This window comes from Coturnix japonica, chromosome 4, assembly GCF_001577835.2.
Source record: "Coturnix japonica isolate 7356 chromosome 4, Coturnix japonica 2.1, whole genome shotgun sequence".
NCBI lineage: Eukaryota > Metazoa > Chordata > Aves > Galliformes > Phasianidae > Coturnix > Coturnix japonica.
Genome location: NC_029519.1, coordinates 62312497 through 62336186, shown reverse-complemented (window position 1 = coordinate 62336186; position 23690 = coordinate 62312497). Strand labels below are relative to the sequence as shown.

The 23690-nt window shown below is 43.3% G+C and overlaps 1 protein-coding gene across 3 annotated transcripts; it reads left to right on the top strand.

Annotated features, from left to right (window-relative positions):
- Positions 1 to 6089: 6089 nt before the first annotated feature.
- RHOH (ras homolog family member H) lies at positions 6090 to 22976 on the top strand. 3 transcript variants are annotated; one of them, XM_015862460.2, is made up of 2 exons: positions 6090 to 6545; positions 19574 to 22976. In XM_015862460.2, exon 2 carries the CDS (start codon positions 19795 to 19797, stop codon positions 20368 to 20370), a length of 576 nt encoding a protein of 191 aa, XP_015717946.1. In that variant the 5' UTR covers positions 6090 to 6545; positions 19574 to 19794; the 3' UTR covers positions 20371 to 22976. The 3 variants fall into 3 exon arrangements, with proteins under 3 accessions (XP_015717946.1, XP_015717947.1, XP_032300408.1); XM_015862461.2 differs by lacking the exon at positions 6090 to 6545 and adding an exon at positions 6565 to 13199; XM_032444517.1 differs by lacking the exon at positions 6090 to 6545 and adding an exon at positions 13673 to 18270.
- Positions 22977 to 23690: the final 714 nt, after the last annotated feature.

Here is a 23690-nt window from a genome sequence, read left to right as displayed (position 1 = left end):
GTGCAGCCTTCTGTCTTTCCTTGGGAGAACGCATTTCGGCTTTTATCAGATTTTGTCAAATAATAGACTTGGAGTCCTGCATGGAAGCCACTTGTCCCAACTTCAGGGTGCCATCTGTAGAGAGAGAAAGCGACCATCTGCAGGCATAGAGAGGAACAGATTTGTGGCCTGATTTTAAGTGATGTGAGTGGGAGCCGAATGCTCACGTTACTGAAAATAAGGGTTGTGGTTTTAGGATTTATTTATTATTTTGCCTGAAGTAGCTGAAGAGATGGGAGTGTTTTGTGGGAGATGAAGGTGGTGGCCTAAGTCAAAGGAGGGGCAGGTCTGAGTGCTATACAGATGGATTATTAGTGGAGGACGGTGTTCTGGATAGAGCTCGTTTGATGAGAACCCTTTGCTCACAGGAAATTATTGGTCAGATCCTGAGGAAAACAATTGCTGTGCAATCATGAATTCAGAGCTCATACGCTTGGCTTTTCCCAAAGCCATTTTGTGCAGATATTGCTATATTGTGCTTCTGGAAGAGTTGGAAAGACCTGAGAGCAAAGTGCTGGCACAAGTCCTATGTATTTTATTACCTGAGGTGGGGAAATCTGATGTTGGCATGAGTTAACTCCTGCAGAGTCGGTCCTGTGACTTTGTTGTCTCATAGCCTGGGTACAGTGCTGTAACAGGCCAGCTTTGTGCATTTGCATAGGAAGCCCTTCTAAACTGAAGAGAACACCAAAAGCACTATTTGGAAATGTGAAAACTTGGTAGATGCTAGCTTAGCTCTGACAGCTGATTCTGAGCCATAACCACTGCACTGCAGCCTCAGTGAGTGTCTGATTGGGTTTTGGTCATCACTTACAGACTCCTTTTCCTGGCAGCCAGATCCATGTTGGAGATTGGCCCCTCAAGCTGCAGTGTTTCAAAGTGGGAGTTGATCCTGGACTCGCCTTCTCTGGAGAGTTTTTTGTTTGCAGTGCCCCATGTGGACTCACAGCTTGACTCCCATCCTTGCTACAACAGCCTGCACTGATCTGACAGCTCCTGCTTTGGCTGTGCTTTCATTTCCTTGTTGTGCTGGGCCAGCCCTGAGCTCCTCTGCTCACAGCTGGGAGTTTTCTCCTTGTTTGCACTCCTTGGATTCTGAAAAGCCTTCTCCCTTTTTAAGTGTGAGAGGTGCCATATTTTGAGTTATCCCAACTTGTGGAAATGGTTGAACACTATTGCTAACCATTGAAGTCTAGCAAGAAATGCATTTTTTGAGGCAGACAGAAAATGTCACCTCAAATCATTAAACTGTGATGGAAGGTGGTGTCTGCTGGTGGAACATGTGAGAGATCTCAACAATAGGTGGTGCCCTTACCAATGACATGGAGTGGTGGTGACATCGTTACTGTGCCCCTACCAGGGCTGTTGTTTCTCTGTGGAGTGTGCAAGAGGATGTTACTACATGTCACGTGCTATTCATTTTTTTCCCCTCAAAAGGAGACTACAGTATTCAGTGTTGGTGACTTTTTTCTTTCTTTCCCTATGGGTGGGGTAGGGTTTGTTTTCAAAATGTTATTGCTGCTCTGTGCTAAAGGCGGGCGAGACAAAAGTGCATTTTGCACTTAGATTTGATGAGTGATAACGTGAGGTTTTCTCCTGCTGCTGCCACATGTTGCTCTTTGAAGGTTGTCTGGCGGCTTGGACAAACAGCGATCAGTCTGCTCAGACTGTTGTGAGAATTACTTGCTGTTTGATGCAGCCCTGTGTCGCTGCAGTTGCTGCTGGTGGCAGAGGCAGCTTGAAAACTGTCATGGAGAAGAGTCCTCTTGGTTTTGTTTGACTTTCTGGAGCCTGGCTGGGCTGACTGTGGCTTCTAATCAGTTACTGCCAGATAGAAGTTCACCTTTTCCTATAGCTTGGGTGACTTCCACATGGCATGGAGATGGCAGCCTCCTTCCTCCAGCTCCCACAGTGCAGTGGTGATATACCTAAACCATGATCTTAAAGCATGAATTAAGTTCACATTAACTTTTAACCCTGCCTGCAAAAACAGAAAGGACTGAGCAGGCTGCTGAGCTCAGGACTAAAGCCACCGTCTTGCTTTCCTCCCTAGACTGCATTGTATCCTCTGTAATGGTGCTGGGCCGAAAACCAGGTTTGTGTGCTCCTTGTGAGAAGAAATGCTTTTCAAATGTCTCAAGAGACACTTGACCTGCCCACTGCACCACTGAAAAGAGCCTGGCACCATTCCCTCTGTACCCATCCTTCACATATACACAGACATTGACGAGATCTCCCCTGAGCATTCTCTGTCCCATGCTGAACAGTTCCAGCTCTCTGAGCCTCTCATCATACAGTGGTCCTGCACCCTCATCATCATTGCGGCCCTTTGCTGGGGTCTGTCCAGTATGTCCATATCTCTCATGTTCTGTGGAGACCCAGAAATGCAGGTGTGGCCTCATCAATGCTGAGCAGAGGGAAAGGATCCTTTCCCTCAGCCTGCTGGCTGTTCTCTGCCTAATGCAGACCAGGAGATGGTTTGCCTTCTTTGTGGGCAGAGCATACTGGAAGCTAATATGGAGTGTTTTCTCCACCAGTTGTTACCAGCCTCCTCCAAAATGAGAGGCACAAGAATGAGATGGCCCCAGCAAGGGAGGGGAGAGCAGGAGGGAAATGGGGGCTTTCAGCCTAGGCCAGGCAATAGAAACTTGATGCCAAAATGCTTCCTTTGTGCAAAACGTACTTGTCTTGTTGGATGCTAGCTCCATCTGACAGCTGCTTTGTGCTACATTCTGCTGGGTGCCCATGCAGTGCAGAGGCTGGGGAGCTCCCAGGCATGACAGACCTCTTCTTCTTTCCATGAAGAATGAAAGGAGGAACAAGTGTTTCCTCAGAACTCCTGACCTCTGACGATACTTCCTTTCTCTGCTTTCCTTGTCGGTAAAGCACCTGAGCGGTGTGGCCCTTGGGCAGGTTCAGGGTGGAAAGAGCAGAAAGCCAACAGGGCCCTGAGGCCTCAAAATCCTTCAGGCTGGGTGTGATTTTACAAGGAAAACAGCTGGAGCTTCCCCTGTGGTTTCATCAGAGCCACTGGGATCACTGTGCTAAACCCAGGCAGGAGGGAAGTTGAGATGTCCCTGGGGAGAGGGAGCATGACACTAGCTGGATAGTTTGCAGAAACAGATTGGGGCTCGCACACCACATTGCGTGTGGAAGCGTTTACCAACTGGCCTGGGCCTGAAGCCCGTGGCCTCTGCTTTGCTCTTCTGTGGGCTGCAAGTGCCTCATATGAACCTCGTATAAATGCAGTTATGAGTTGTGTGTCAGGCATAAGAGATGCCTTGTTCTATTAGTTGGCTGATGACTGTCTGGGGAATTAGGATGCGCACCTGATTTTGGGGAAGAATATTGAGTTTTGGGGAAGTGATGTGATTGCTTTCACACTAGGCCGTCTCAGGGTGAGAGCTGGTAGAATTAAGTAACCTTTAGCTTGGCACCTAAGCAGGTTTCAGTTTTAAGAAAGGGGAAGTGCAGTTACTCTAAAGGAAAGCACTTCTCATGCATCGTCCTGATCACCACTTCCCTGCTGCTGTCACAGGAAGAATAGTTCTAGGAAGTTATTGCGCTGTTTCTGCTTGTCAGATAACAAGAAAGCAAAGGGTGTAAATGTTAGTGGTGCGTGCTGCTGGCAGCTGGATATCAAGAGAAATATTCCAGAGAAATAACAAATCTGTTCAAAGGGGAAAAGATACAAAGGTAGCAAATTGTAAGGCTGGTGTTAGGACCACCAGAAACAGCGGGGTCAAGAAGCAGGGTAATCTCTGTTCATCACAGCTACACAAGTGTATGGGCTCACCTTGAAAGGAGACTGGATCTACTGGAGCAGAGCTTCCCTTCCCAGCAGCACGATGACCCTCCTTCTGCTCCAGACCTGCATCACATCTACTGACATCTCAAGGAAGAGGCCGAGCCCTGGGAGGAGTTGAGAGATGAACTGAGAGTTAGCCTCGTGCTGGAGTTTGGGTTCTGTTTCATCACCATATGCTTCAAACTATGTCACTATAACACAGATCTGAGGGGTGTTTAATAATGCTGTTAGCTTCTGTAGAAACCAAAGCTTAAACTCATCAAGGCAAAGTGATGAATGACATGATATGTCTTACCTAATTCCATGTAGGAGCTTCTTCTTGTGAAACCACGTTTTCATTTCCTCTTTCAGAAGGAGTTCCCTGACAGTGAGTAATTCTGCAGACACTTCTTTTCCAGATATACTTTAAAAACCTTTGCAAATGCTCCTCCATGCTGCAAGGAGGTCCACCTTCATTTGGTGTGCCTGTCCCTGGGAAGGATTTATGCATATGCCCATACTAAAATGCGTATAGGCAACGTACCTGACCTTCCCCGTACTGCCCAGGAATGCAAGGGAAAGCAAATAACAGCATCCTGGTTTTCAAACATGCTACTGGCACCTTGACCATGCATATTTTTCATGCTTCCCTATGAAAAGGATTATTTAAAAAACAAGAACAATAATAATAAACCCCCTATTATCAAGTACACATGCCTTGTATGTTGTTTACAATGTTGGTGAAATGCATAGAAAAAAAATATATTTCATTTAATCTAATGGCCACCTAGGAGATGAGAAAGGCCTGCAGGGGTAAATACAGCAGGGATCAGGAGTGTCATGGTTTACTTCCCAAGCAAATCTAAGAACAAAAATGAAATCAGGCGGAGATGACAGGGCAGCTTGCTTAGCTCCATTCCCAAAATCTGCACCCTGCTGCCTTCTCCAAGTGAGAAACAGATCAATGGATTAAGGGACAAACGTGACCTTTCACTATCAATCAGCCCAAGTCTAACATGATGAAACCCTGGGTGATATTGTTTTACATGATTGAAACCCTCAGTTGCTTCAGTTTTAAGACTACATTTTTTTGCTGTCAACTTAGTTTTTAATGTAGACATATATATATTTGCAACCCTCCACTCCACCCCCATAAATATTTTCCACAACGAGGTGTTTGTTTCTGAAAGTCCCAGTTAATGACTCATACTGAGTATAAAAAAAAGGAGAAGCAAGGTATTTTTGGATGTAACAGCAATATTCTCTTACAGCCAGATGTTCCCCTTCGTTGCTCAGCACGACAGGGTGAATAGGGGTAGAAAAGCTGAAGCGAGAAAGGCAACAGCAACAAAAAAAAGCAAGTTTCAAGGAGAAGATATCATTTAGGCTGCAATACTGAACCTGCCTTTGGAACTGCCTGAGTGCAGTGAGTGTGGAGCTGGAGGTGATGTGCAGCATTCCAGGTCACTAGAAAGTCAAGTTGTAGAAGAAGGCTACGTGAAACACATGCATCGCTAGGAAAACTCTCCAGTTTTTGTTCAAAAACTCCACAGAGAACAGAAGCACTAAAAAATCCCTCCATGACATTCACCTATTTTTAGGGAATTATTGGCTCAAGATGCTCCAGGAAGCGCAGTAGAAGAACATGGGTGAAAAATGAGATGTTAGATCACGTTTATTGTTTTTTTCACAGAACTCACTCAATTCAAGCGCTGTTTATGAAGTATTTTACAGATGGATGCGCTCTTCATCTAAAATGCGAGCTGCCTACCCAGATGGCCTCACATCTGGATTAGTCTGCAGTACAAAGCAGGAGAAAAACAGTTGAACTTCTGAGCGGCTGCCATCTGTAGCGGACCTAAAATGAGCGATCATCACCCAGGATGCTTCTATCACTATTATTTGCAAATGGCAGCTGTTTCTCTGCTTCTGAGCCACAGCATTCTAGTGGAAGCATCTCAAAACGTTTGGGTATCTGACTTTCTTTATCGTGATTGCAATGGAAACTTACTGCATGATTGCATGCGCTGGTGTTGGGTAACCCAAACCTAGTTAAAAACAGAAGAACAGGTGTTCAATGTGAAAAGTAAGCGATGAACATTTTCTCACATGTTGTTGAAGACCCTTATCTCAAAGGAAAGGAATATTAATATTTTTGGGAAGAGACTTTTCAAATCCTGCCCACTGAATTCAGGCAAAGCCCTGCATCCCATCTGAGTGTACCTGCCTTCAGTTTGCAGAGGGTCAGCTGGATGTACACTGCTTGCTAGGCTGTACTGTGCCTTGAGCAGCCCTGGGAGCAGCAGCCTGCAAAGAGCAAGTGTGCTGCAGGCCGCAGCCGTGCTGCTCCAACCCCCAGCAGCAGGACGCTCACACATCAGCCCGCAACCAAACCCACACAGGCAGCGAGGAGCTCACCAGGAAGCTGACGTACCCTCACCCCTCCACTGCTGCTCGTCACTGCACATCTGGGACCGCTCTCTGTTGGCCAAGCTCAGGGACTAATGTGGCCTGTTCATGCAGTGGTCCCTGCTTACCGCTTGCTTTTTTCCCCCCTTCTATCTTTGTAATATAGATCTTCAAATCAGCTAAAAAAAGAAGTCCATCTGAAAACCCAAGAGCGCAGCTCTCCGCTCTTCATTTTCTCTCCCCCCTTCACTCCCAGTAGCCGACTTCCGTAACGTCTATTTTAGCAGCCGTGCTCTGCTTCCTGCCTCTGGTAAGTTCTTTTTCTTTCTTCTAAATGTCATAACTTGAATTTGGATTCTGGATCAAATTCAGTATCTTCACATGTGCTTTTATTAATACATCTGTGAAATGGATTTATGTGATTGGTTCTACTTTATACCATCTGTTTTGCCTCCAGTACTGTGATACTCTGTTAAGTGCCGGTCTCATCCCACCCCACCTATCTTTGGGATTTCTGTTTGTTGCTGAGTTTGTTCCTACTTCAGTAAAAAAGGCTCTGTGTAGAAGAGGAAAACTGCCATGATTGCTATACCACTGTTTTAAATGCTAACTAATGTGTGAAAAAAAAACAGAGAAAACATGAATTGTTCTGAAAATAGTGGGTCTGATTTGGGCCCTGTTGCTGCTGTAAGGAGCACGAAGCCAGGAGCGAGGGGCATCTTTATCTCCAGGGATGACTTTCTTCCTCAGTTGTGGAGTACACGGTGGTGGTGAGGAAAACATTCTGCCTCGTTTTAAATGCTTCTGAACAAATTTAGATCATTGTGAGAACCTGAGAGAGGTGAAATTTAGGTTCTTAGGACTGAAGTGGGATTGGAAGTACATTTAATTTGCTGAGATCTCCATCACTGGCCCTGGCTCCCCAGCAGCTGGCCCGTGGGGTGCAGCAGTGGAAGGGCTGTGCTGCTGTCTGCATGGCTGCAGGCATAGCTCCCTGCCTTCATTTCACCTCACAGTTGCTTCTTGGCTGCTTCTGAAGTGGCTGTGGCCTGTGGGATTACTTTTGAGAGCAGTGTGTATTTGCACGTGTGCAGAATATTTGTACAGAGCCAGCACCAACCCTCTGGCACAGGTCCCCATTCAGAATCTGAACCTGGCTTCAGACTTGCCCACTTCCTTCAGCTGAGCTTCCACCTGTGGATGGGACAGGAGTGGAGCTGTGGCATCTACAGGAGGACAGCCTGAGTGCAGGATTTACCTTGAAGAAAACACTTGTGGGAGAAAGGTAGGGTAAATGGGCTTACAGAGAAGAATCAGTTTCCCCACAGCCAGCTGTGTCAGAGAACGGTTCCTTTATCGCACAGCATGATAAAAGCATGAAGCTGGGGGCCTCACTTCCAGAAAGTTACTAAAAGATACTTTTCCCACCTGGTAATCTGCTTTCACACGCAAATGTTTGCACACTGAGATTTAACAGATTGTGGCTCAGTTTGGGGATGAAACGGAAGCCATCTGCCCACTGCATGGACCCAACACCAGCAGTGGGCACTAAGGCAGCATCACCCAATCACAGCTGCCAGTGGTATCAGGAGGTAATCTCTGTCACAGCTAGGAGCAAGCCATACAGATCCTCAGCGGTGCAAGTGGGCACTTTGCAGCATACTCAGCTCAGAAACGAGCAGTTTGTGGTGTCAGTCTTGTAGGATGAGCCACTGGCCCATCCTGTACAGCATCAGAGGAAGAACTTGTGGCCTTTCCTCCATGTTATTTCTCATCACCCATTAGGAGGACATTGAGGCAGAGAGATGAGTGCCTGCTGTTTCTCTTCCTGTTATTTCTGTGCCATTCTGATACATAGCAACTGCTGGGTTAAGAGCTGTAAGTGAAAGGGATTTTTGCTGAAGAACATCTCCTTAAACTGAATGCTTCCATTTTCTTTGTAAAATGTTGGCACCGTGATTCTACAGTTTTATTTAAGAGGCAGGCAGATATTATTGACTGCATCATTCAAGTGATTAATCCAATTTGGCAGTGCTTATATACTGAAAAAATGACAGTATTTTTTATAATACCTTTGAGCTTTGTTTGGAAAGAAAGAAAATGAATAACCATGAAACCTGCCTGTTTCAGAATCTTGAGTTTCAGGCATCACTCCGCAGTGTAACATCATTTCCAAATTAGGTTCTCACCTTGGCCAGCGGTGTGTGATTTTAGTAATTCAGCTGTTTTTAACCCTTTCCATGACAGAGAAACAGCTAACAGCTGCACGGTCTTGGGATAACCCAAGTGGCAGTAGTCTAGAATGGAAGTTGGCTGCTGCTGTCTCAAACCCAATGTTAAAGCAATACAGTAGAAGGAGAAGCACTGGGAGGCAGAAAACCCTCTGCAACACAGCAGTGGATGCGAGCAGTGGAATTCACTAGTAGGCAGCCTTGATGTATTGGGTCTAAGATGAATGGGTGCCAGTGTGGAGTAATGGTTGTTGCAGGTCTGCAGGCAGTGCTGGAGGATAGCTGGGAGTGCAGCTATGTGCCAATATTTCTCCCATTGCAGGGAGAACCATGCCTTCTGCAAAAGGAGTTGTATTTGGTCCTCTTTCTCATATGCTAGGAAGTGCAAATTTCTTACCGATGAATGTGGCGTTGACTTGGCACGCTGGCATCTATTGAATGAAATTACCAGCTGTAGGAACTTGCTGGAAACCGTGGGTACATCTGCTATGGCTCGGGGGTTTCCCCAAAGGGGCTGCAGTGACATATCACGTAGGAAAGACCCAACATGTGCCGGAAAGGGAACGAACACCTTGCCCAGCAGAAGTCAGCACGAAGGGCTGTGGTTGAGCACAGAGCACTGTGCCATTTGTCACATACAAGTGCAGAGTAGCAGTCTCAAGATCTGATACAGCCAACCCGTCTGGGGATGTTTGACCAGCTGGTGATACCTCTTCTCCTCAATGAGTGCCAAGCTTTTGCTTTTGAAGGTTATCTGAGTTTGAGTCAAACTACAGCTAACACTGCTTCTCCTGTGTGAGAACAAGACCCCTACATGGTTCAGCTGGTTTGATTATCTCCTGTGCATGGTCACTGAAATAATATGAAATCTTTCCATCCAGCTTTCCTTCTTTGCTGAAAGACATTCCAGGGCATGCTGTGTTTATTTGCAACGTGCTTTTTAAAACTGAGTAACTGTGCTTAAAAAACTGGTAAATTCTCTGGAATTCAGTAATGGAATTAGCGATACATTTGAACACCTGTTAGGTTCCTTGGTGTGCTTATGATTGTCTCACAAAAATATATCATAAAACGTATGTCTTAAAAATCCCACATGTAATTTCTTTTGTCCTCATTAGTCTAAATGCTGGTTTTAAATTTCATGTCTCTTTTGAGTGGAGTTTTAATTCCGGACAAAAAGCTGATGTTAAATTGTCTGAGTTAAAATCAAGTCTCCCAGGATTTAAAAATAAAGCACAGGAAATGTTTGCATAATATTCAAATGTAGCTCTCCTAAAATCTCTCTCTCTTATTATTTTTCACACGTGATCGTTCTCATGCAAAGTTTGTAAAAATCAGTGAAAAATGAAGCATGATTCTTACTATGCTTCCCACTGAAAAAGAGAAACTCTTCATTAAGGTTTACCATAGCATGGGGATTTGCACGATCTTTAAACCAAATAGATGTCGGCTTTCAGTACGTAGAGAGGCTTCTAAAAGTACTGAACTGAAGAATGAGAGGGATTTATATATTATTTTTGGTGATAATGCAGAGCCTTTTCTCCTCTCAACCTATTCCATGTGACTCGCTGCCATCTGCAATGTTATGTTTTGTTATCTTATATAAAAGTGACATGAGATTAAGTATTGGAATTGGGGAAAAGTGAAGGGAGCCTGACCCTGAACTGTATATTCTGCCTGCCGTATGATTGCAGTAAGATGAATCAATGCAGAATCTGAATGGCCAGGTATAACCCATACTAATTCCTAAAAAAGAAGAGAAATCTTCACAACACATTCATTTGAAACCATGCTTTAATTGCAGCAATGCACAAGAGGTAGATGATTCTGTGTGAGCACGTAGGCTCACTCATTTATTGAGTGTAATTTAGTTTACTAAAATTAAGCAATTCTGGGGAAGCTACGTAATGAAACAAACAAACAAAAAAAACACTACTAAAACAATAATTTCTACCTATAACATAAACTCTGATGTTATTATTGTGCCTGGTGCAGGGCAGCAATAGTGAGTTGTGGGCTAGATTGTGGATGACAACGCCTTTATTAATTTACAAAACATGACCTTAAATCAACAAATGCGGGAAAGGTTGTGATGATTGCGTGTTTTATGTTGCACTCTCTACTTACAGAGTGACTGACATTGTTTCTGAGCCAGCCCTTTTTACATTTGTACATACATTTTAATCGATGTACACAGACACCAATTTCAAAATGAATTTTGAAGTTTGGCTGTTTCCCTCTGGGTGAAATCGAGGTGAAGATTTGAAATAATTGAATAGACACAGAGGCAAGAAAACCCTTTTTCTTGCCAGCCATTCTAAGGAGAAAACCTGAAACTGTCAGCCAGTTTCTCAGTGTTGTAAAATGAATAACCAGTCAAATTGTTGTTGCTTACTTACTCTGGCTTTGCTCATTAGCTAGCAGTTTAACATTCATCGGAACAGAACAAACAGAATGGTGAGATGCAGTGGGTGATTCAGGACATTCTTCCTGAAGCAGAAAAATAAAACCAAACGCTACACGTCTTAGCAAGAAGTCATTATTCTGAATTGTTAGAGCAAATGGCAAGTTATAATTTGCTGCTCAAAACACCTATTGATTTAACGGTTGTTGTTCTTATCACAAAACATGCAAAAATAATCTTCTGTCAGACATGATCATTCTGCTATAACGTTTTCTTTCTCCACCTTTACCTCTCACCAAAATCAAACTTTGGTAAATTCTTAATTTAATGAGTATGGAGAACATCCCAGGGTCAGAGGAGAAGATGCGGGATGGGAGCCCACTTGTTGTGATAGGCATTTCATAAACACAGAGCAAGGTTATATCCAAATAGACCCCTAACAGTAAGCTTGGTGATCTTGCAAGGGATCCACGGGGGTTACAAATAGTAGAATGAATATTTTCAGTTTTTTTTCAACGTTGAGGAGGGCGTTATGTCAGCTATATTGTTCTGTATTAGCTACTAGCTGTACTGTTCACTCATCACTTGGTAGATTTTAAGGGTCAATAAGGTTGGGTGCTCTGCAAGCGTGAGAGAGGAGCGTGGTCCTGCCCAGGTCAGAGCCAAACCACACTGCAGGCAGTTCTCTGTGACTGTGGGCTCAGCATGGGCCCAAGAGAGAGCCCTCTTTTCTGGGAACACAGATGTGTTTGAGGGGTGCCGGGTCATTAGTTCTAGCCTTTCACTGTGCTACACATCTGGGGGATTTAACGTAAATTCATGTGATTTCCTTAACAACAACTTATCATCATGTATTAAAATGATGTGACTAAAACTGCAACAGCTGTGCATATAATAGAAAAGTAATTGTTAAAGCTGTATGAATGTGCGTTCATTTCCTTACATAAATTCTGATCTATCAGTTATATACCTATTCTATTGCAATTCCAGATCCAGCTGAGTGATCATTTCTGTTTGTGCGGATACAAACACATGTGCACACCTGCACGTAGAAATAAAGTAATGTGGAGACTGTGACCGTTAAATTTCAATTAAAAGAAAAAGTTATTTCAGTAACATATACGTTGTTTGATGCAATTCTGCACGTAGGTTTTAAAATGAGGATGAAATATCTTAATATGTTTCATACAGCAATCAATTGCGAAGTCATCTGCAAAGGAACCAGTTTCAGTGTATGTATAAATCTGTATCTATATATACATACGTGTATTTGTGGATGTCAAAATTTTGTACACGTATGTATAGATCAATTATTGTAGTATTTATGCTTTTAAAAATGCACTGTTCTATTTTGATTTATTTCCCATTCATGTGCACGTACATTCCATGCAGCCAAGGATGCAGACAGTGCTTTATTCCGCAAGCAATTATGCTTATATGAAAGTAATGGATATTAATTGTGTGTGAAAGAAAAATGGATTCTTTGTGTACGTTATGCATTTGCCTGCAGGGGGTCAAAAGACCCAGGCAGAAACTTGGAAAGAGGCAGGCTTGCTGGAAAGAGAGCGCATCGTTGTTGGAGGCTGGAAATAAAAGCGTGCTTCTCATTTAAACTCTCTCTCATGTATATGTATGTACTTCTCTAAGAGTTAAACCTGTGAAAATATCTACAAAACATGTTGTGAGCGTTCTTTTGATTTGCCTCAAACTTCAAGAAAGGTGAACTGTGTTAGAAAGAGGATGCGACATGAAAAATCTGAAGCGGTTTGGGGCCCAAAGCTGCAAACCTTTCCACATGTGAATAATTCTACACACACAGTATTCTCATTGAAGTCAAATATCAAATACTGCACCACCTGTTGCTCCAGTCCTTCGGTTTGGCTGAGATGCAGCTAATTAGGAGCGCGTGGAGCTCTGTTTTAGGACTGGAGCCCATTCTGATACTTGGGCCATTTGGGATAACTGGTAGTGCAGCGTTCAGTGCAGAGCACTTTGTCCATGCTCATCTGCAAGCATGTCTGTATGCCCATCTGGACCTAAAAGTAGTTCTGTGGTGTAGTTGGTGGTGAATGTATGTACAGATATGTGTGTGTGTGTACAGAGGCAGAGCCTATGAGGAGATGTAGACAGGCAGATGGTTGGAGTATGTCAGTGCTCAAGGATATACGTGCGTGACATTTGCACATTAGCTGTTCTATTTAAGGCCGTGTGTACGCTGAGTCTCAAGAAGGATTTCTTCACTGTTAAAGAGCAGGGAAGAAAAGTTATCACAGAGAAGAGTGGGAAAAGAAAGTGACATACCCCATATCTTGCAGACAGGAAACAGTTGGTAAGTGGAAGGGCACATGCTGTACTTTGGGCACAGTGTGTTGCTGGCTTTGGGGGCTGTTGGACCAAGCTGAGAGCAGCAAATGGACCAGTCCTCTGCTAAGGGGCTTACCCCTGCATCAGGCTTAACCATGTTGTATTTGGAGAGGACGCCGCATTTATCCTGAAGATGTGTCCGTTTTGAAAATGTCCTCCAGGGCTTTGAATACCGTAAGTCTGTAGTTCACTTTGTCATGCCATAAACATGGACAAAGAAAGACTTTAGCCTCATGGCTTCAATTTTGAAGCAGGTACTTATTGCTGCGGAATTGACTTCTATTGAATTTAAGATCTTGAATTGATACACAACAGTCTTTTTTGCTAATTTTAGAGTGGCTCTAATTATCTGTGTTTATGCATAATTTACAAGTAGCTCAATCAAAGTGTGATTAATCACAGATAAAGGGTTCTTGAAGATAAATAAATATTTTTATTATTTAATTGGTTAATTAAAAGGATTGTTGAATAGTTTTTCTTAATGCCTATAAAAAATTGAATAGATCTAGAGGTTTGTCATTATCCAGTACTTCTATATAATAATAATGGTACTATCACACACCTGTGTAAGCATGTGTGTAAATATATATGAGGGCTGCTCTGAAGGCAGTGCCTCCTATTTTATTACTTTGGCCCATGTCAGAGGTGGATGTTGGTGCCGTGGCAGTAGGGGCTGAGCCTTCCCACCAATATTCTGTTACAGATGGCAGCAGAGGGGCAAAATGGTGTCTGACATAGAACTGCATGTGAAGCAAAGGTGTGGCACTGAATTCCCTTCGTGCAGAAAAAATGGTGCCCATTGACAGAGAGAAATGATGCTTGCTGAACATGTATGGGGACCAAACAGTGGACGTGAGCACAGTGAGGCACTGGGTGGTTCAGCAGTAGAAGCAGTAGGTCACCTACACTGTTACAGATTTTTATAGGCATGGCGTATCAGTTCTTGTTGATCACTGGTGAAAATGCATAACTAATGGTGGTGCCTATGTTAAGAAATAGTGTTCTGTAGCCAAAAATTTGCTCAGTCTAAGAGTATTATTGTACTCTTTGTACCTGTCGCATTTTCCATGGTTCCATGGAAAGAAAAAGGAGGCACTGATTTCAGTGTGACCTATGTACATTCTCTTATGAAGAAAGCTCTCATCCCTTTACTAGGACCTCTTGTTTCATTCCAAATAACACTGATCTGTATTTGTCACTGTTTTATAGCAAGACTTCCCAGTCTCAAAGTGAGGGTTTTTATTTTAACTCTGACTGCTTGTGCTCACTTACTAATAATAAAGTTGGCAAGAGGACTGAGAATCTGATCATAAATCCTTTCCTTCAATTTCAGTTGTTAAAACTGCCAAACAAAGGAACTGAGGTTTCAATTTTCAGGTACTGTATTCATCCATCAGTAATTTCCTTAGAATTTCCTAGGGAAGCGTTCATCTGTTTGTTACACATTTTATGGACTGGTGGTGGGTTTTTTTCATTTTAGTTTGGCATGTTTTCACAGTGAAGAGCTCAAACTGTAAAACAGAAGCAGATTCTCAGTTTAGTGAATAAGAGAATGGCTGAAAAATGTCTAAGTTGTTACAACTGCAATTTTATTTAATGCTGGAAAAGATTTTTTTTTTTTTTTTTTTGAGAATGCAGGACATCTTGACTTTGAAAATATGGCTTCATTGGGTGTTGTTTGCTCTTCCAACTTTAGGAAGCCATTGCAGGTGTCATTGTATTTAGGGCTAAAATATCTGTATAAAAGCTCTTTTCCAAGCTTCTAGGCATCCCCACAATTCTTTGAAGTACTAAAAGACATCGAGAGATTGTCATAAACACACTGGAGGGCTGAAGCACCAGCTGGCCAATAACCTGCCATCTTGTTCTTGGGCTGGGAAATAATGATGGAGCCTGTGATAGCTTGCTTGGAAAGTGAATACAGATTTTTTTTTTAGTGGAGTATTCTGGGGAAAAGATGCAGCACCTTGCAAAGGTATGGCCTGTGTGCCAATTCACCTTAGTGGTCAGCGGTACCACCACTGAATGGCGGGATGGACTGCAGTGGTGACACTGTCTGAAAAGAAAGGAAGGCAGTTTCCTAGACCAGCATGACCAGGGCTACTTGGTGTGATAGATCAAAATAATCTTAAAATAGGATTAAAGAACAGGAGGCAGCTAATGCAAATGTCAGAGCAGCAGGTTAATGATTATGAGACAGGAAACTTGGCGGCAAGGGGCCATTTGCTTGCAGACCAGAGGCAGTCTCCAGACAGACTGCAGTTGATGCACAGGTTTTCAGGATCCCCATGCTGTGGCAGCAGTGTCTGAATGGTGTGGGTATGGTTTGCTCACGGAGCTGAAAACAAGGTGGCACGACACTGGTGACCCAGAGGTCTAGTGGGTCACGCAGACTGATCCACAGTGTCAGGGAGGCATCAATCTCCCCGCTGCATCTTCTGGGTGTTGCCCCTAACCAGGCAGTGGCTTCTCTAACCCCTGCCAGCCCTCCTCCTTCTCTTTCTTCTTCCTCCTCTTTCTCCTCCTGCTCACAGGAGTTGCTTTCAGGCTCCACTCAGTACTTACAGAGGTGGAGGCAGAAAGCTCTGTCCTGTCTGGTCAGTGACAGTAATCTCTGCGTCTCCTTCCTGCCCTTCAGGGTCTCTAAATAAGAAACATGGTGACAGTTTTTATGCATCTGCAGCACAGCTGGAATGAGCTGTGATTATAATCAACATGGTGGAGACATGCTGAAGACACTGCTTTGCAGACCTCGTCTCTGCATGAGGTGGGACTTAAGGAGGAGTACATGCAGGCAAAGAAAATGTGCAATCAAACATTGCATAGAAACTGGAAGTCTCTCCAGTGCCTTTCAACAACATTTTAAAAAATTTTTTGTATTAGTACAAATATTTCTGCTTCCTCTCAGCATCAGTTCTCTTCAGGAGCTACTGTACACAGTGTTCAAGCTGAAAAATTAGCTTGCTCTTATCCTGATATCAACAGGAACTGCAGTAAGGTTTAATTGTGGTAGGAACCGGATAAGGACAATAATAGTTAGCATGTTAATTGCTTTAACTCTCTGAAGCATTTTGTGGCTGCCAGATCAGGGTAATGTCTAAAAAGCCTGTTGTCTTGCCTACATGGTTTTGTTTATATATGAACTAATTTCTTCCAAATCCCAGTCTATCTGAGGCTGCACAATATACCTCAATATACGAGGTAGGGTTTAAAATCAGGTCTTCCCAACCCTTCTCCTTTCCTCCCATGACAAGAGACTGTCCCTCCCCTGCAGATGTTTCACCACATTGAGCCACGCTCACAGTGACCTTACAGTAGATGCCAGAAACTGTGATGGCATAAATTAAAATCCCATTTGTCTCAGCTGATAAACTTTGGTTCAGTCCCTTTTTGTAATGACTGCATCAGAATTAGAGATATATTCTTATGCTTAAAAGTATTATAAAAGCCTTCACTATGTTATGTAAATACATTTTGTTGTTTTTACAAGTGGGGAAAACATAACCAAAATAGTGTAAAAATAAGTAACATGTTTATGTCTGGAATTCCAGATACAGAACGGATTTGATATAATTAGTAAAATTAGGGAAACAAATTGTTGGAAAGAAATCCTTCAGCAGCTGAAACTCAGCCACACGTGATCCCAGGCTTTTGTGCAGGTGTAGCAAGATTGCAACTGGTGCAGTGTCAGACTGAGACTGTAACACAGTACTAGAGAAGGAACCAAAGCTTTTGCAAATATTTACACAATCGTTTGTATACTGATGGGTAGAGGTGCCCTGTGCTGGCCTGTCCTTTAAAGGACATTGTTTTCTATTGATGTTTCATCTAAAGGTTTTTCCATTAATTAAGATGAGCTTATGTAATCATTTTAATACATTACTACTTCTCCTATCCCCGGGCCGCGTCAATGATAGGCTACACGTGTGCTTTAGTACACCTCTCCAATATGCACTTAGACAGTCCCTGCCATACACGATACACGTGAACTCCAGCTGGCTGCAAACAAAGGCAAGATCAGGATTGACTCTAGTCCACCCCTGGGACCAGAACATGGGCCCAGTTATGTGCAGTTTATCAGTGAATTATATCCTTACGGATCCCTTCCAACTTGGGATATTCTATGATTCTCTTTGCTTTAAATGTCTCTGTGCTGTCACTGCACACTACTTTGTCTTTTGTGTGTGTTGACCAGCTTTTTCTAGGCTTTAACCTTTTGTATATTTTCTTTGTAAAACTGCCAGTAAAATTAGACCTGGTTATTACCAAGCTATGTAACTCAACAGTACTTTTATCCATCTTCCTCTGCTTTGGTGTTTATGAAATAGCAGAAGTTGTGCTCAGGGGTTCTAATCTTTCCCCATGTTCAAATATACACAAAATAGTGAAACTAAAGGCTTTAAAGACTCCTTGCATCATGGAAATGTTTGTTCTGAGGAGCAGACCTGTTACGTGCTGTATTTCTCCTGGGAGCACACACTTCTGTCCGATTCACGTGCTACTGGTTTGTGGTGAACGGTGGTGTTTTAGAACTGTACTGCTGACACAATATTGAAGTAGAATACCCTGGAGGACAGATGATGATACATTTAAGTAATTAGACCATCCTGTGCGTGCTTTCTGAATGTTCATAGTTACCTTTAGCAAATATCTCATTTTGTTCCTTTGCGTGCTTGTTTGGGGAACAAAGGAGTAACAGCAAAGTTATCCCTGTTGAAACCTTAAAGGTGGGCATCCAGCTGCTGCCACCAGCAGTCAGTCCAGCAGAACAGCCCATTCAGTTCCCGGCAGCAGTGCTGGTCTTGGCCTCCATCCCACTTCCTAGAAGTGGCCGTGATGGTGAGCGCACAGATCAGGAAGTGATGTCTGTTGCAATGGCTCCTACAGACACTCGTCACTCGGGGAAGCACAAACCTGACCTGTAGCCCTGGGGTCACTGCTATAAAGCAACATGCCCTAGCCGAGCTCTGGCACATCTTCCTCCAGCTGATGTGTCAGGTGGGAGAAACGCAGTCATGCTGGAAGCATGAGAGGAGGTAAGTGAGAATGTAGGAGGATGCAAAGTGGAAGGAGGGGAGTTGCCAGCAGCAGTTCGCAATGCATGTAAAAATGCTCTCTCTAAGCTCACCCAATGCTTTTCTTTTCCTTTGCTGTTTATTTTATTTTATTTTATTTTTTTTCCCTCTGTGCAATATGCCAAAGCTTTGAGTGTCCTAGAAATGTGGGATGGTGGTGGAGTTAGAGAAAGTGTTACTGTAATATCCAGTACGTACTTTTTGTGGCCATCATTCATTTCTGAGCAAATAACCTCATGGTAAGGATTCTCTTTTCATATGTGAAGGAGACAGAAATACATTATCTGTGTAATATGTGCAGGAAATTATCCAGTGATATTTTTGTAACTAGTTTTTAACCGGTTTTGTTGAGCAGGGCTGATTCTCCTTTATTTTTGCAGTTGGTGACTTTTGTAGCATCATTATGTAGCCATATGTGAGTGGTGAATCTTGCAAAGAGACAGCGGGAAAGAGGCAAATACTTTCAAAGTAAAAAAATTTGACTGAACGCTGGCGGGAGCTTGAAAGCAGCTCCATGTGTACCTATTGCATAGGAACCCTCAGTTCACTTTTACAACAGACTAAATAAATGTTAGGGCAGCCGCATCCCCTTCTGATAAAATTGCCTGACTAGGCCAGCATTACTGGTGTGATTCTCTTTGGCTTGTGCTTCTTGCTTGTTGGAACTGATCTGTAAGAAACGTTTGGAACTTTTTTTGTATCTTTGCTCTGAATCCTACATTGCTTTTGAAAACTGTTCAGGTTCGTGCCAGTCAAGATTCACATCTGAAGTCTTTGCTTCTTTGTTGTCACAAGCAGTTTGGCATCACCGCTCATTATAGAATAGCTTATATTGTCTAATCAGTTTGTGAAGTGATTTTTTCCTCATGGCTACTTCTAGAGGACAATAGTATGTTTTCAAGGGAATCTAAGCTGACTGATTAAGAGGGATTCAGGATTTTGGCAGCCGTTGTTAAAGTCAGAGGCAGGAAATGTCTCACAGAAAGCAGGTCAGTAACGGTTATACCAAAGCGAACAAGATTGCATCAGTTCTTTAGACAGTTAGGTGATAAGACTGCTAGCCCCTGTGGAGCAGCAAGAAAGTTATTTGTGTGAATGACTATTGTACACGTTGCCAGCTGGGAGGGAATGGCAAGGTTCAGCATCCTCCGTGTGGGGTACTTCCCATGGCTGTCTGAAAATTTGACCAGAAAAGTTTGTCTTGATGAAGAACAATCTGTTCTCTGTGGGTTATAAATGTTACATTTCATTTTTCCTCTTTCAGAAGCATCATTTGACTCACTGAAGAATTAAATCCAACAGCACTGCAGAGCTGCGTGGGAGAGAAGGAGATTTTAGACTCAAGTGGCACAATCAAGTCTTCAGAAGTAAAGACATTTGGAACAGCTTACCCCAAATGGAAGTTATCTAGACAGCCCCCGAGACCTCTCTGCATCCTGCTTCTGCTGCACTGGGACGGTGTTCTTGGCCCTGGACTTTAATAAAATGTTGGATTCTATCAAGTGCGTGCTGGTGGGAGACTCTGCAGTGGGAAAAACATCTCTCTTGGTACGTTTCATCTCTGACACTTTTCCAGACAACTACAGACCCACTGTGTATGAGAACACTGGAGTGGATGTCTTCATGGATGGCGTACAGATTAGCCTAGGCCTTTGGGACACATCTGGAAGCGATGCCTTCAAAGGCATTCGCCCCCTTTCCTACCAACAGGCAGATGTGGTGTTAATGTGCTACTCTGTGGCAAACCACAACTCCTTTCTAAACCTGAGGAGCAAATGGATTGGCGAGATCCGCAGCCATCTGCCCCGTGTCCCTGTTTTGGTAGTGGCCACACAGACTGACCAGCGTGAAACGGGGCCCTACCGCTCCTCCTGCATCAGCTCAATGGACGGCAAGCGGCTCGCCCAGGATGTGCGAGCTAAAGGTTACTTGGAGTGCTCAGCCCTCAGCAACCGCGGCGTGCAGCAGGTGTTCGAGTACGCTGTGCGGACAGCAGTCAATCAAGCCAAGAGGCAGAACAGGCGGAAACTTTTCTCCATTAACGAGTGCAAGATCTTCTGAGGACTGCCAGCAGTGGTTTTGCCTATGTTCGTTGTTTCTGCCTTTGCACAAAGACGCTGCGGCAGAGATAATGGGAGCGAATCTAAGACAGGAGCACTCCTGTCAGGACCACGGTACAGGTGGCCCCAGTAAAACAGATGTGCACTCTGCCTGTTCTGTTCCCCTACCCAACACACATGGGCACTATCTTTAAAAACGACAGATGCACACGATGGGCCTTTGTTCACAACACTGTGTTTGTAATTTGCCAGTCTGGCCTGTAGCAGACCCAGCCTGGAGATTTACAGATCACAGTTGTGCAGATTTTGTTATCAGTGTTCTTCAGCTGTTGGTTTGTCTGCATTTATTTCATGACAAACTTTGTCTGGATCAACCTCCCCTCCTGACATATCTGTCCATGTGGATTTTTTTCTTACTCTAAGTGTATCTACTCTTTAATGTACAAAATCTGACTGCTGTGTATCTATTTAAAAGATTCTTGTATATGTTGTTGTAAAATCCTGACAGTGTGTTTTCATGTTTCTATCCAAACACCGATGCAAATAATTCTATCCATATAATAAATGGCCTGCAGGCAAGCCTAGCACTTCTTACGCGTGCCCGAGTTACTGCCCAGCAGTGATCAAACACACTGTGTTCAGCATAGGAGTGATCAAAATGTAGTGATATTTCATAGCTGGCTTTGTGAGATTGATTTTCTTCTCTTAGTCCTGTTCCTAGGAAAACAGAGACCACTGCAACAATGTGGTCTGAGATGGGCTGAAGCAGGAGGAACTTAACCTGACTCTTTCTAGACTTGACCTAGTTACAATCCCAGAAGGGCTGGCTTGTAGTCAAGGCTAACCATGTGGATAGGGTGGTGGAGACAAATCTGTTCTATCACCGCTTCTCATGCCCCTGCTGTAATTCTGGAGGCAAAAGACTTCATTCTCTAGGGATGAAAGGTTTTTGTTTTGTTTTATTTTTATTTTTATTTTTATTTTTTTTATTTTTTTTTATTTTATTTTTTACATGGGCACTAAAATTCTCACATGTTTTTAGCACATTCTGATTATAAACAGTGGTTTTAGCAAAACAAGTATCCTACTTGCCGGAATGAAAGAAATGTCTGGACAACACTCTCAGACAATCTAATTTTTGAGTGATCCCATATGGAGTCAGGAGTTGGACTTGACAGTCCTCATGGGTCTCTTCCAACTTGAGGTGTTCTACGAATCTATGATTCTATTATAATGAAAAAGCAAGTACATGGCAGTGTTGAATGTGCAGATTTACAATGGCTAAATAATACATTTTGTTTTGAGTTTGCATGCTAAGCATATCAGCCTGGATTCTGTAAAACGAAGACTGTAGCAGGCTTTGTGCCCTGGGGAGCTTGGCAAGTCTGAGTACCAAGTTCTGACATACCTGCTTGGACCAAGTTACCCTTCTGCACAGAGAGTCAGGCTAAAGAGGTGGCACCTCTAAATGTTTAAGTGCATACTGCTGGAAGACAGTGGGGTGAACACACACCACGTGGTGCATTCCCTGTGAGCTGTGCCAAACCCTCTGCCCCACACCACCCCTCAGATCTTGTAGACCAGTCTCATCCCAAGGTTTCTGCTGCCCTCCCCATCCTTTGGTGAGCTCAGAACTGAGGCTTATAGCATGCTGCTGTGGAAAGTGTTGCACAAAACAGTAGGATGATTCTTTCTCAGTGGGGATCCCAAGAGAATTATCTGTGTCTGTTCTGACTAAGCCTGACTCATGCAATTGGAACGAATGCAGAATCTTGTCTGATTCAAATCCAAGGTGGAACTTTGGGAGTTATCCTGCTAAGCATACAATTTATGGCTCAGATCTAAGCTACGGATGGTTTATACCAGAAAAATCAGTTGGGTGCCCTTCTCTGTTCTATCTCTGAGCTTCCTCATAAGGAGAAATTCGAAATGGAATCATTCTCCTCCTATAAATCCTAGTGGTGGTCTCACTTGTGATGTAGGTGATCAAGGAACAGAGTTATGGGCACCTTGAGCAGCAGTAGTGCGTGGGACACTTGTTACTGCAGCAATTCCCAAAACTCCCAGGCTGGTGAATATTTACCACTCATCAGCCTTATTCCAAGTGAGGTTATAAAAACATGCTGGTCTCACATGAGGTTTTATTATCAGCTCCAAATCCTCACAAGCTTCTGCACTTGAGCATACATTTTTCCTGCCCTCTTCTCTTTACAGTCTCTCTTTGTAAATCTTCTGGCATTCATTGTAAATCCCTTGTCCCCTCAAACACTAAAACTGACATATTTGTAAAAGAACCTGAACTGCCCGACACTTACACAGAGTTACACAAATGTTGGGTATTTTCGTTCCTCAGTTTGGAACTGAAACTGATCTTTTGGAAGAAGTCAGTTCCAATATCCCAACTCTTGTAATGTGATGTCAATGAAACTATTGTTTATTGCACCCCCTAATCTAAAAGCAGACATTGTTACTGTTTGAACATTAAAGACCACAAGCAAAATTTTGCATTGTCAGTCTTACAGTCTGTTACATTTGTAGGCATTTTTATTATGGTCTCCACCTCACTGGTTTAATATCTAATTTCATTAAAGTGAAACATTTTTTGCCAGCAAGTTCTATTGCTTTTTTTCCCCTTCTCTCTGTGGGCTAAGCTCTGCTTATGACAGTTAATGTTGCTGTTTTTATGCATTAAAGAACAGTGACTGCTAGGCTAGGATGCCCTGCTGTGGTATCTGCTGCAAGACACTGGGATTTAAGAACCAGAAAGCTCTGGAGAGTTGTTGCTTCAGAAGAAACCTAATGAAAATATTCACACTGTAACTTAAAACTCTGTTTTGTGTGTATTTGCTTCACAAAACTTGTGATTATATATTACAAAATGATGAACTGAAGGATTGCTTGCAACTTGCTGAAGCAAAATGGCTTCCCTGAGATGCATGAGCTGACAATATGGGTTGCACAGGGGATTTGGGGTTGGCTTGCTGTACTACTCTTCACTGTGTGTCCTAAAACCCATGCAGGGCTGAGCACACTGAGCACTGGCTGTTCGGTGAGATCAGATCAGGGAGAAGATAAAGCAAGGGGTGGGGGGTTGGTGCTATGTGAGAAAAAACTGCTTCCAGTTTTCACAGCCTGCGTATTTTCAGGCTCTCAGAGCTAAAAGGCACTTTTCATCAGGAATGGTGAGACATTGCTATTTTTGTGTCTGCAATTATGTGGCTTTGTCTGGGCTGTGTAACTGACGCGCTCAAAATGTGTTGCAAGAGTGAACTCTGAACATTGTGGACGCCGATAGAAAACTCTCCTCTCCTCTTCTCTCTC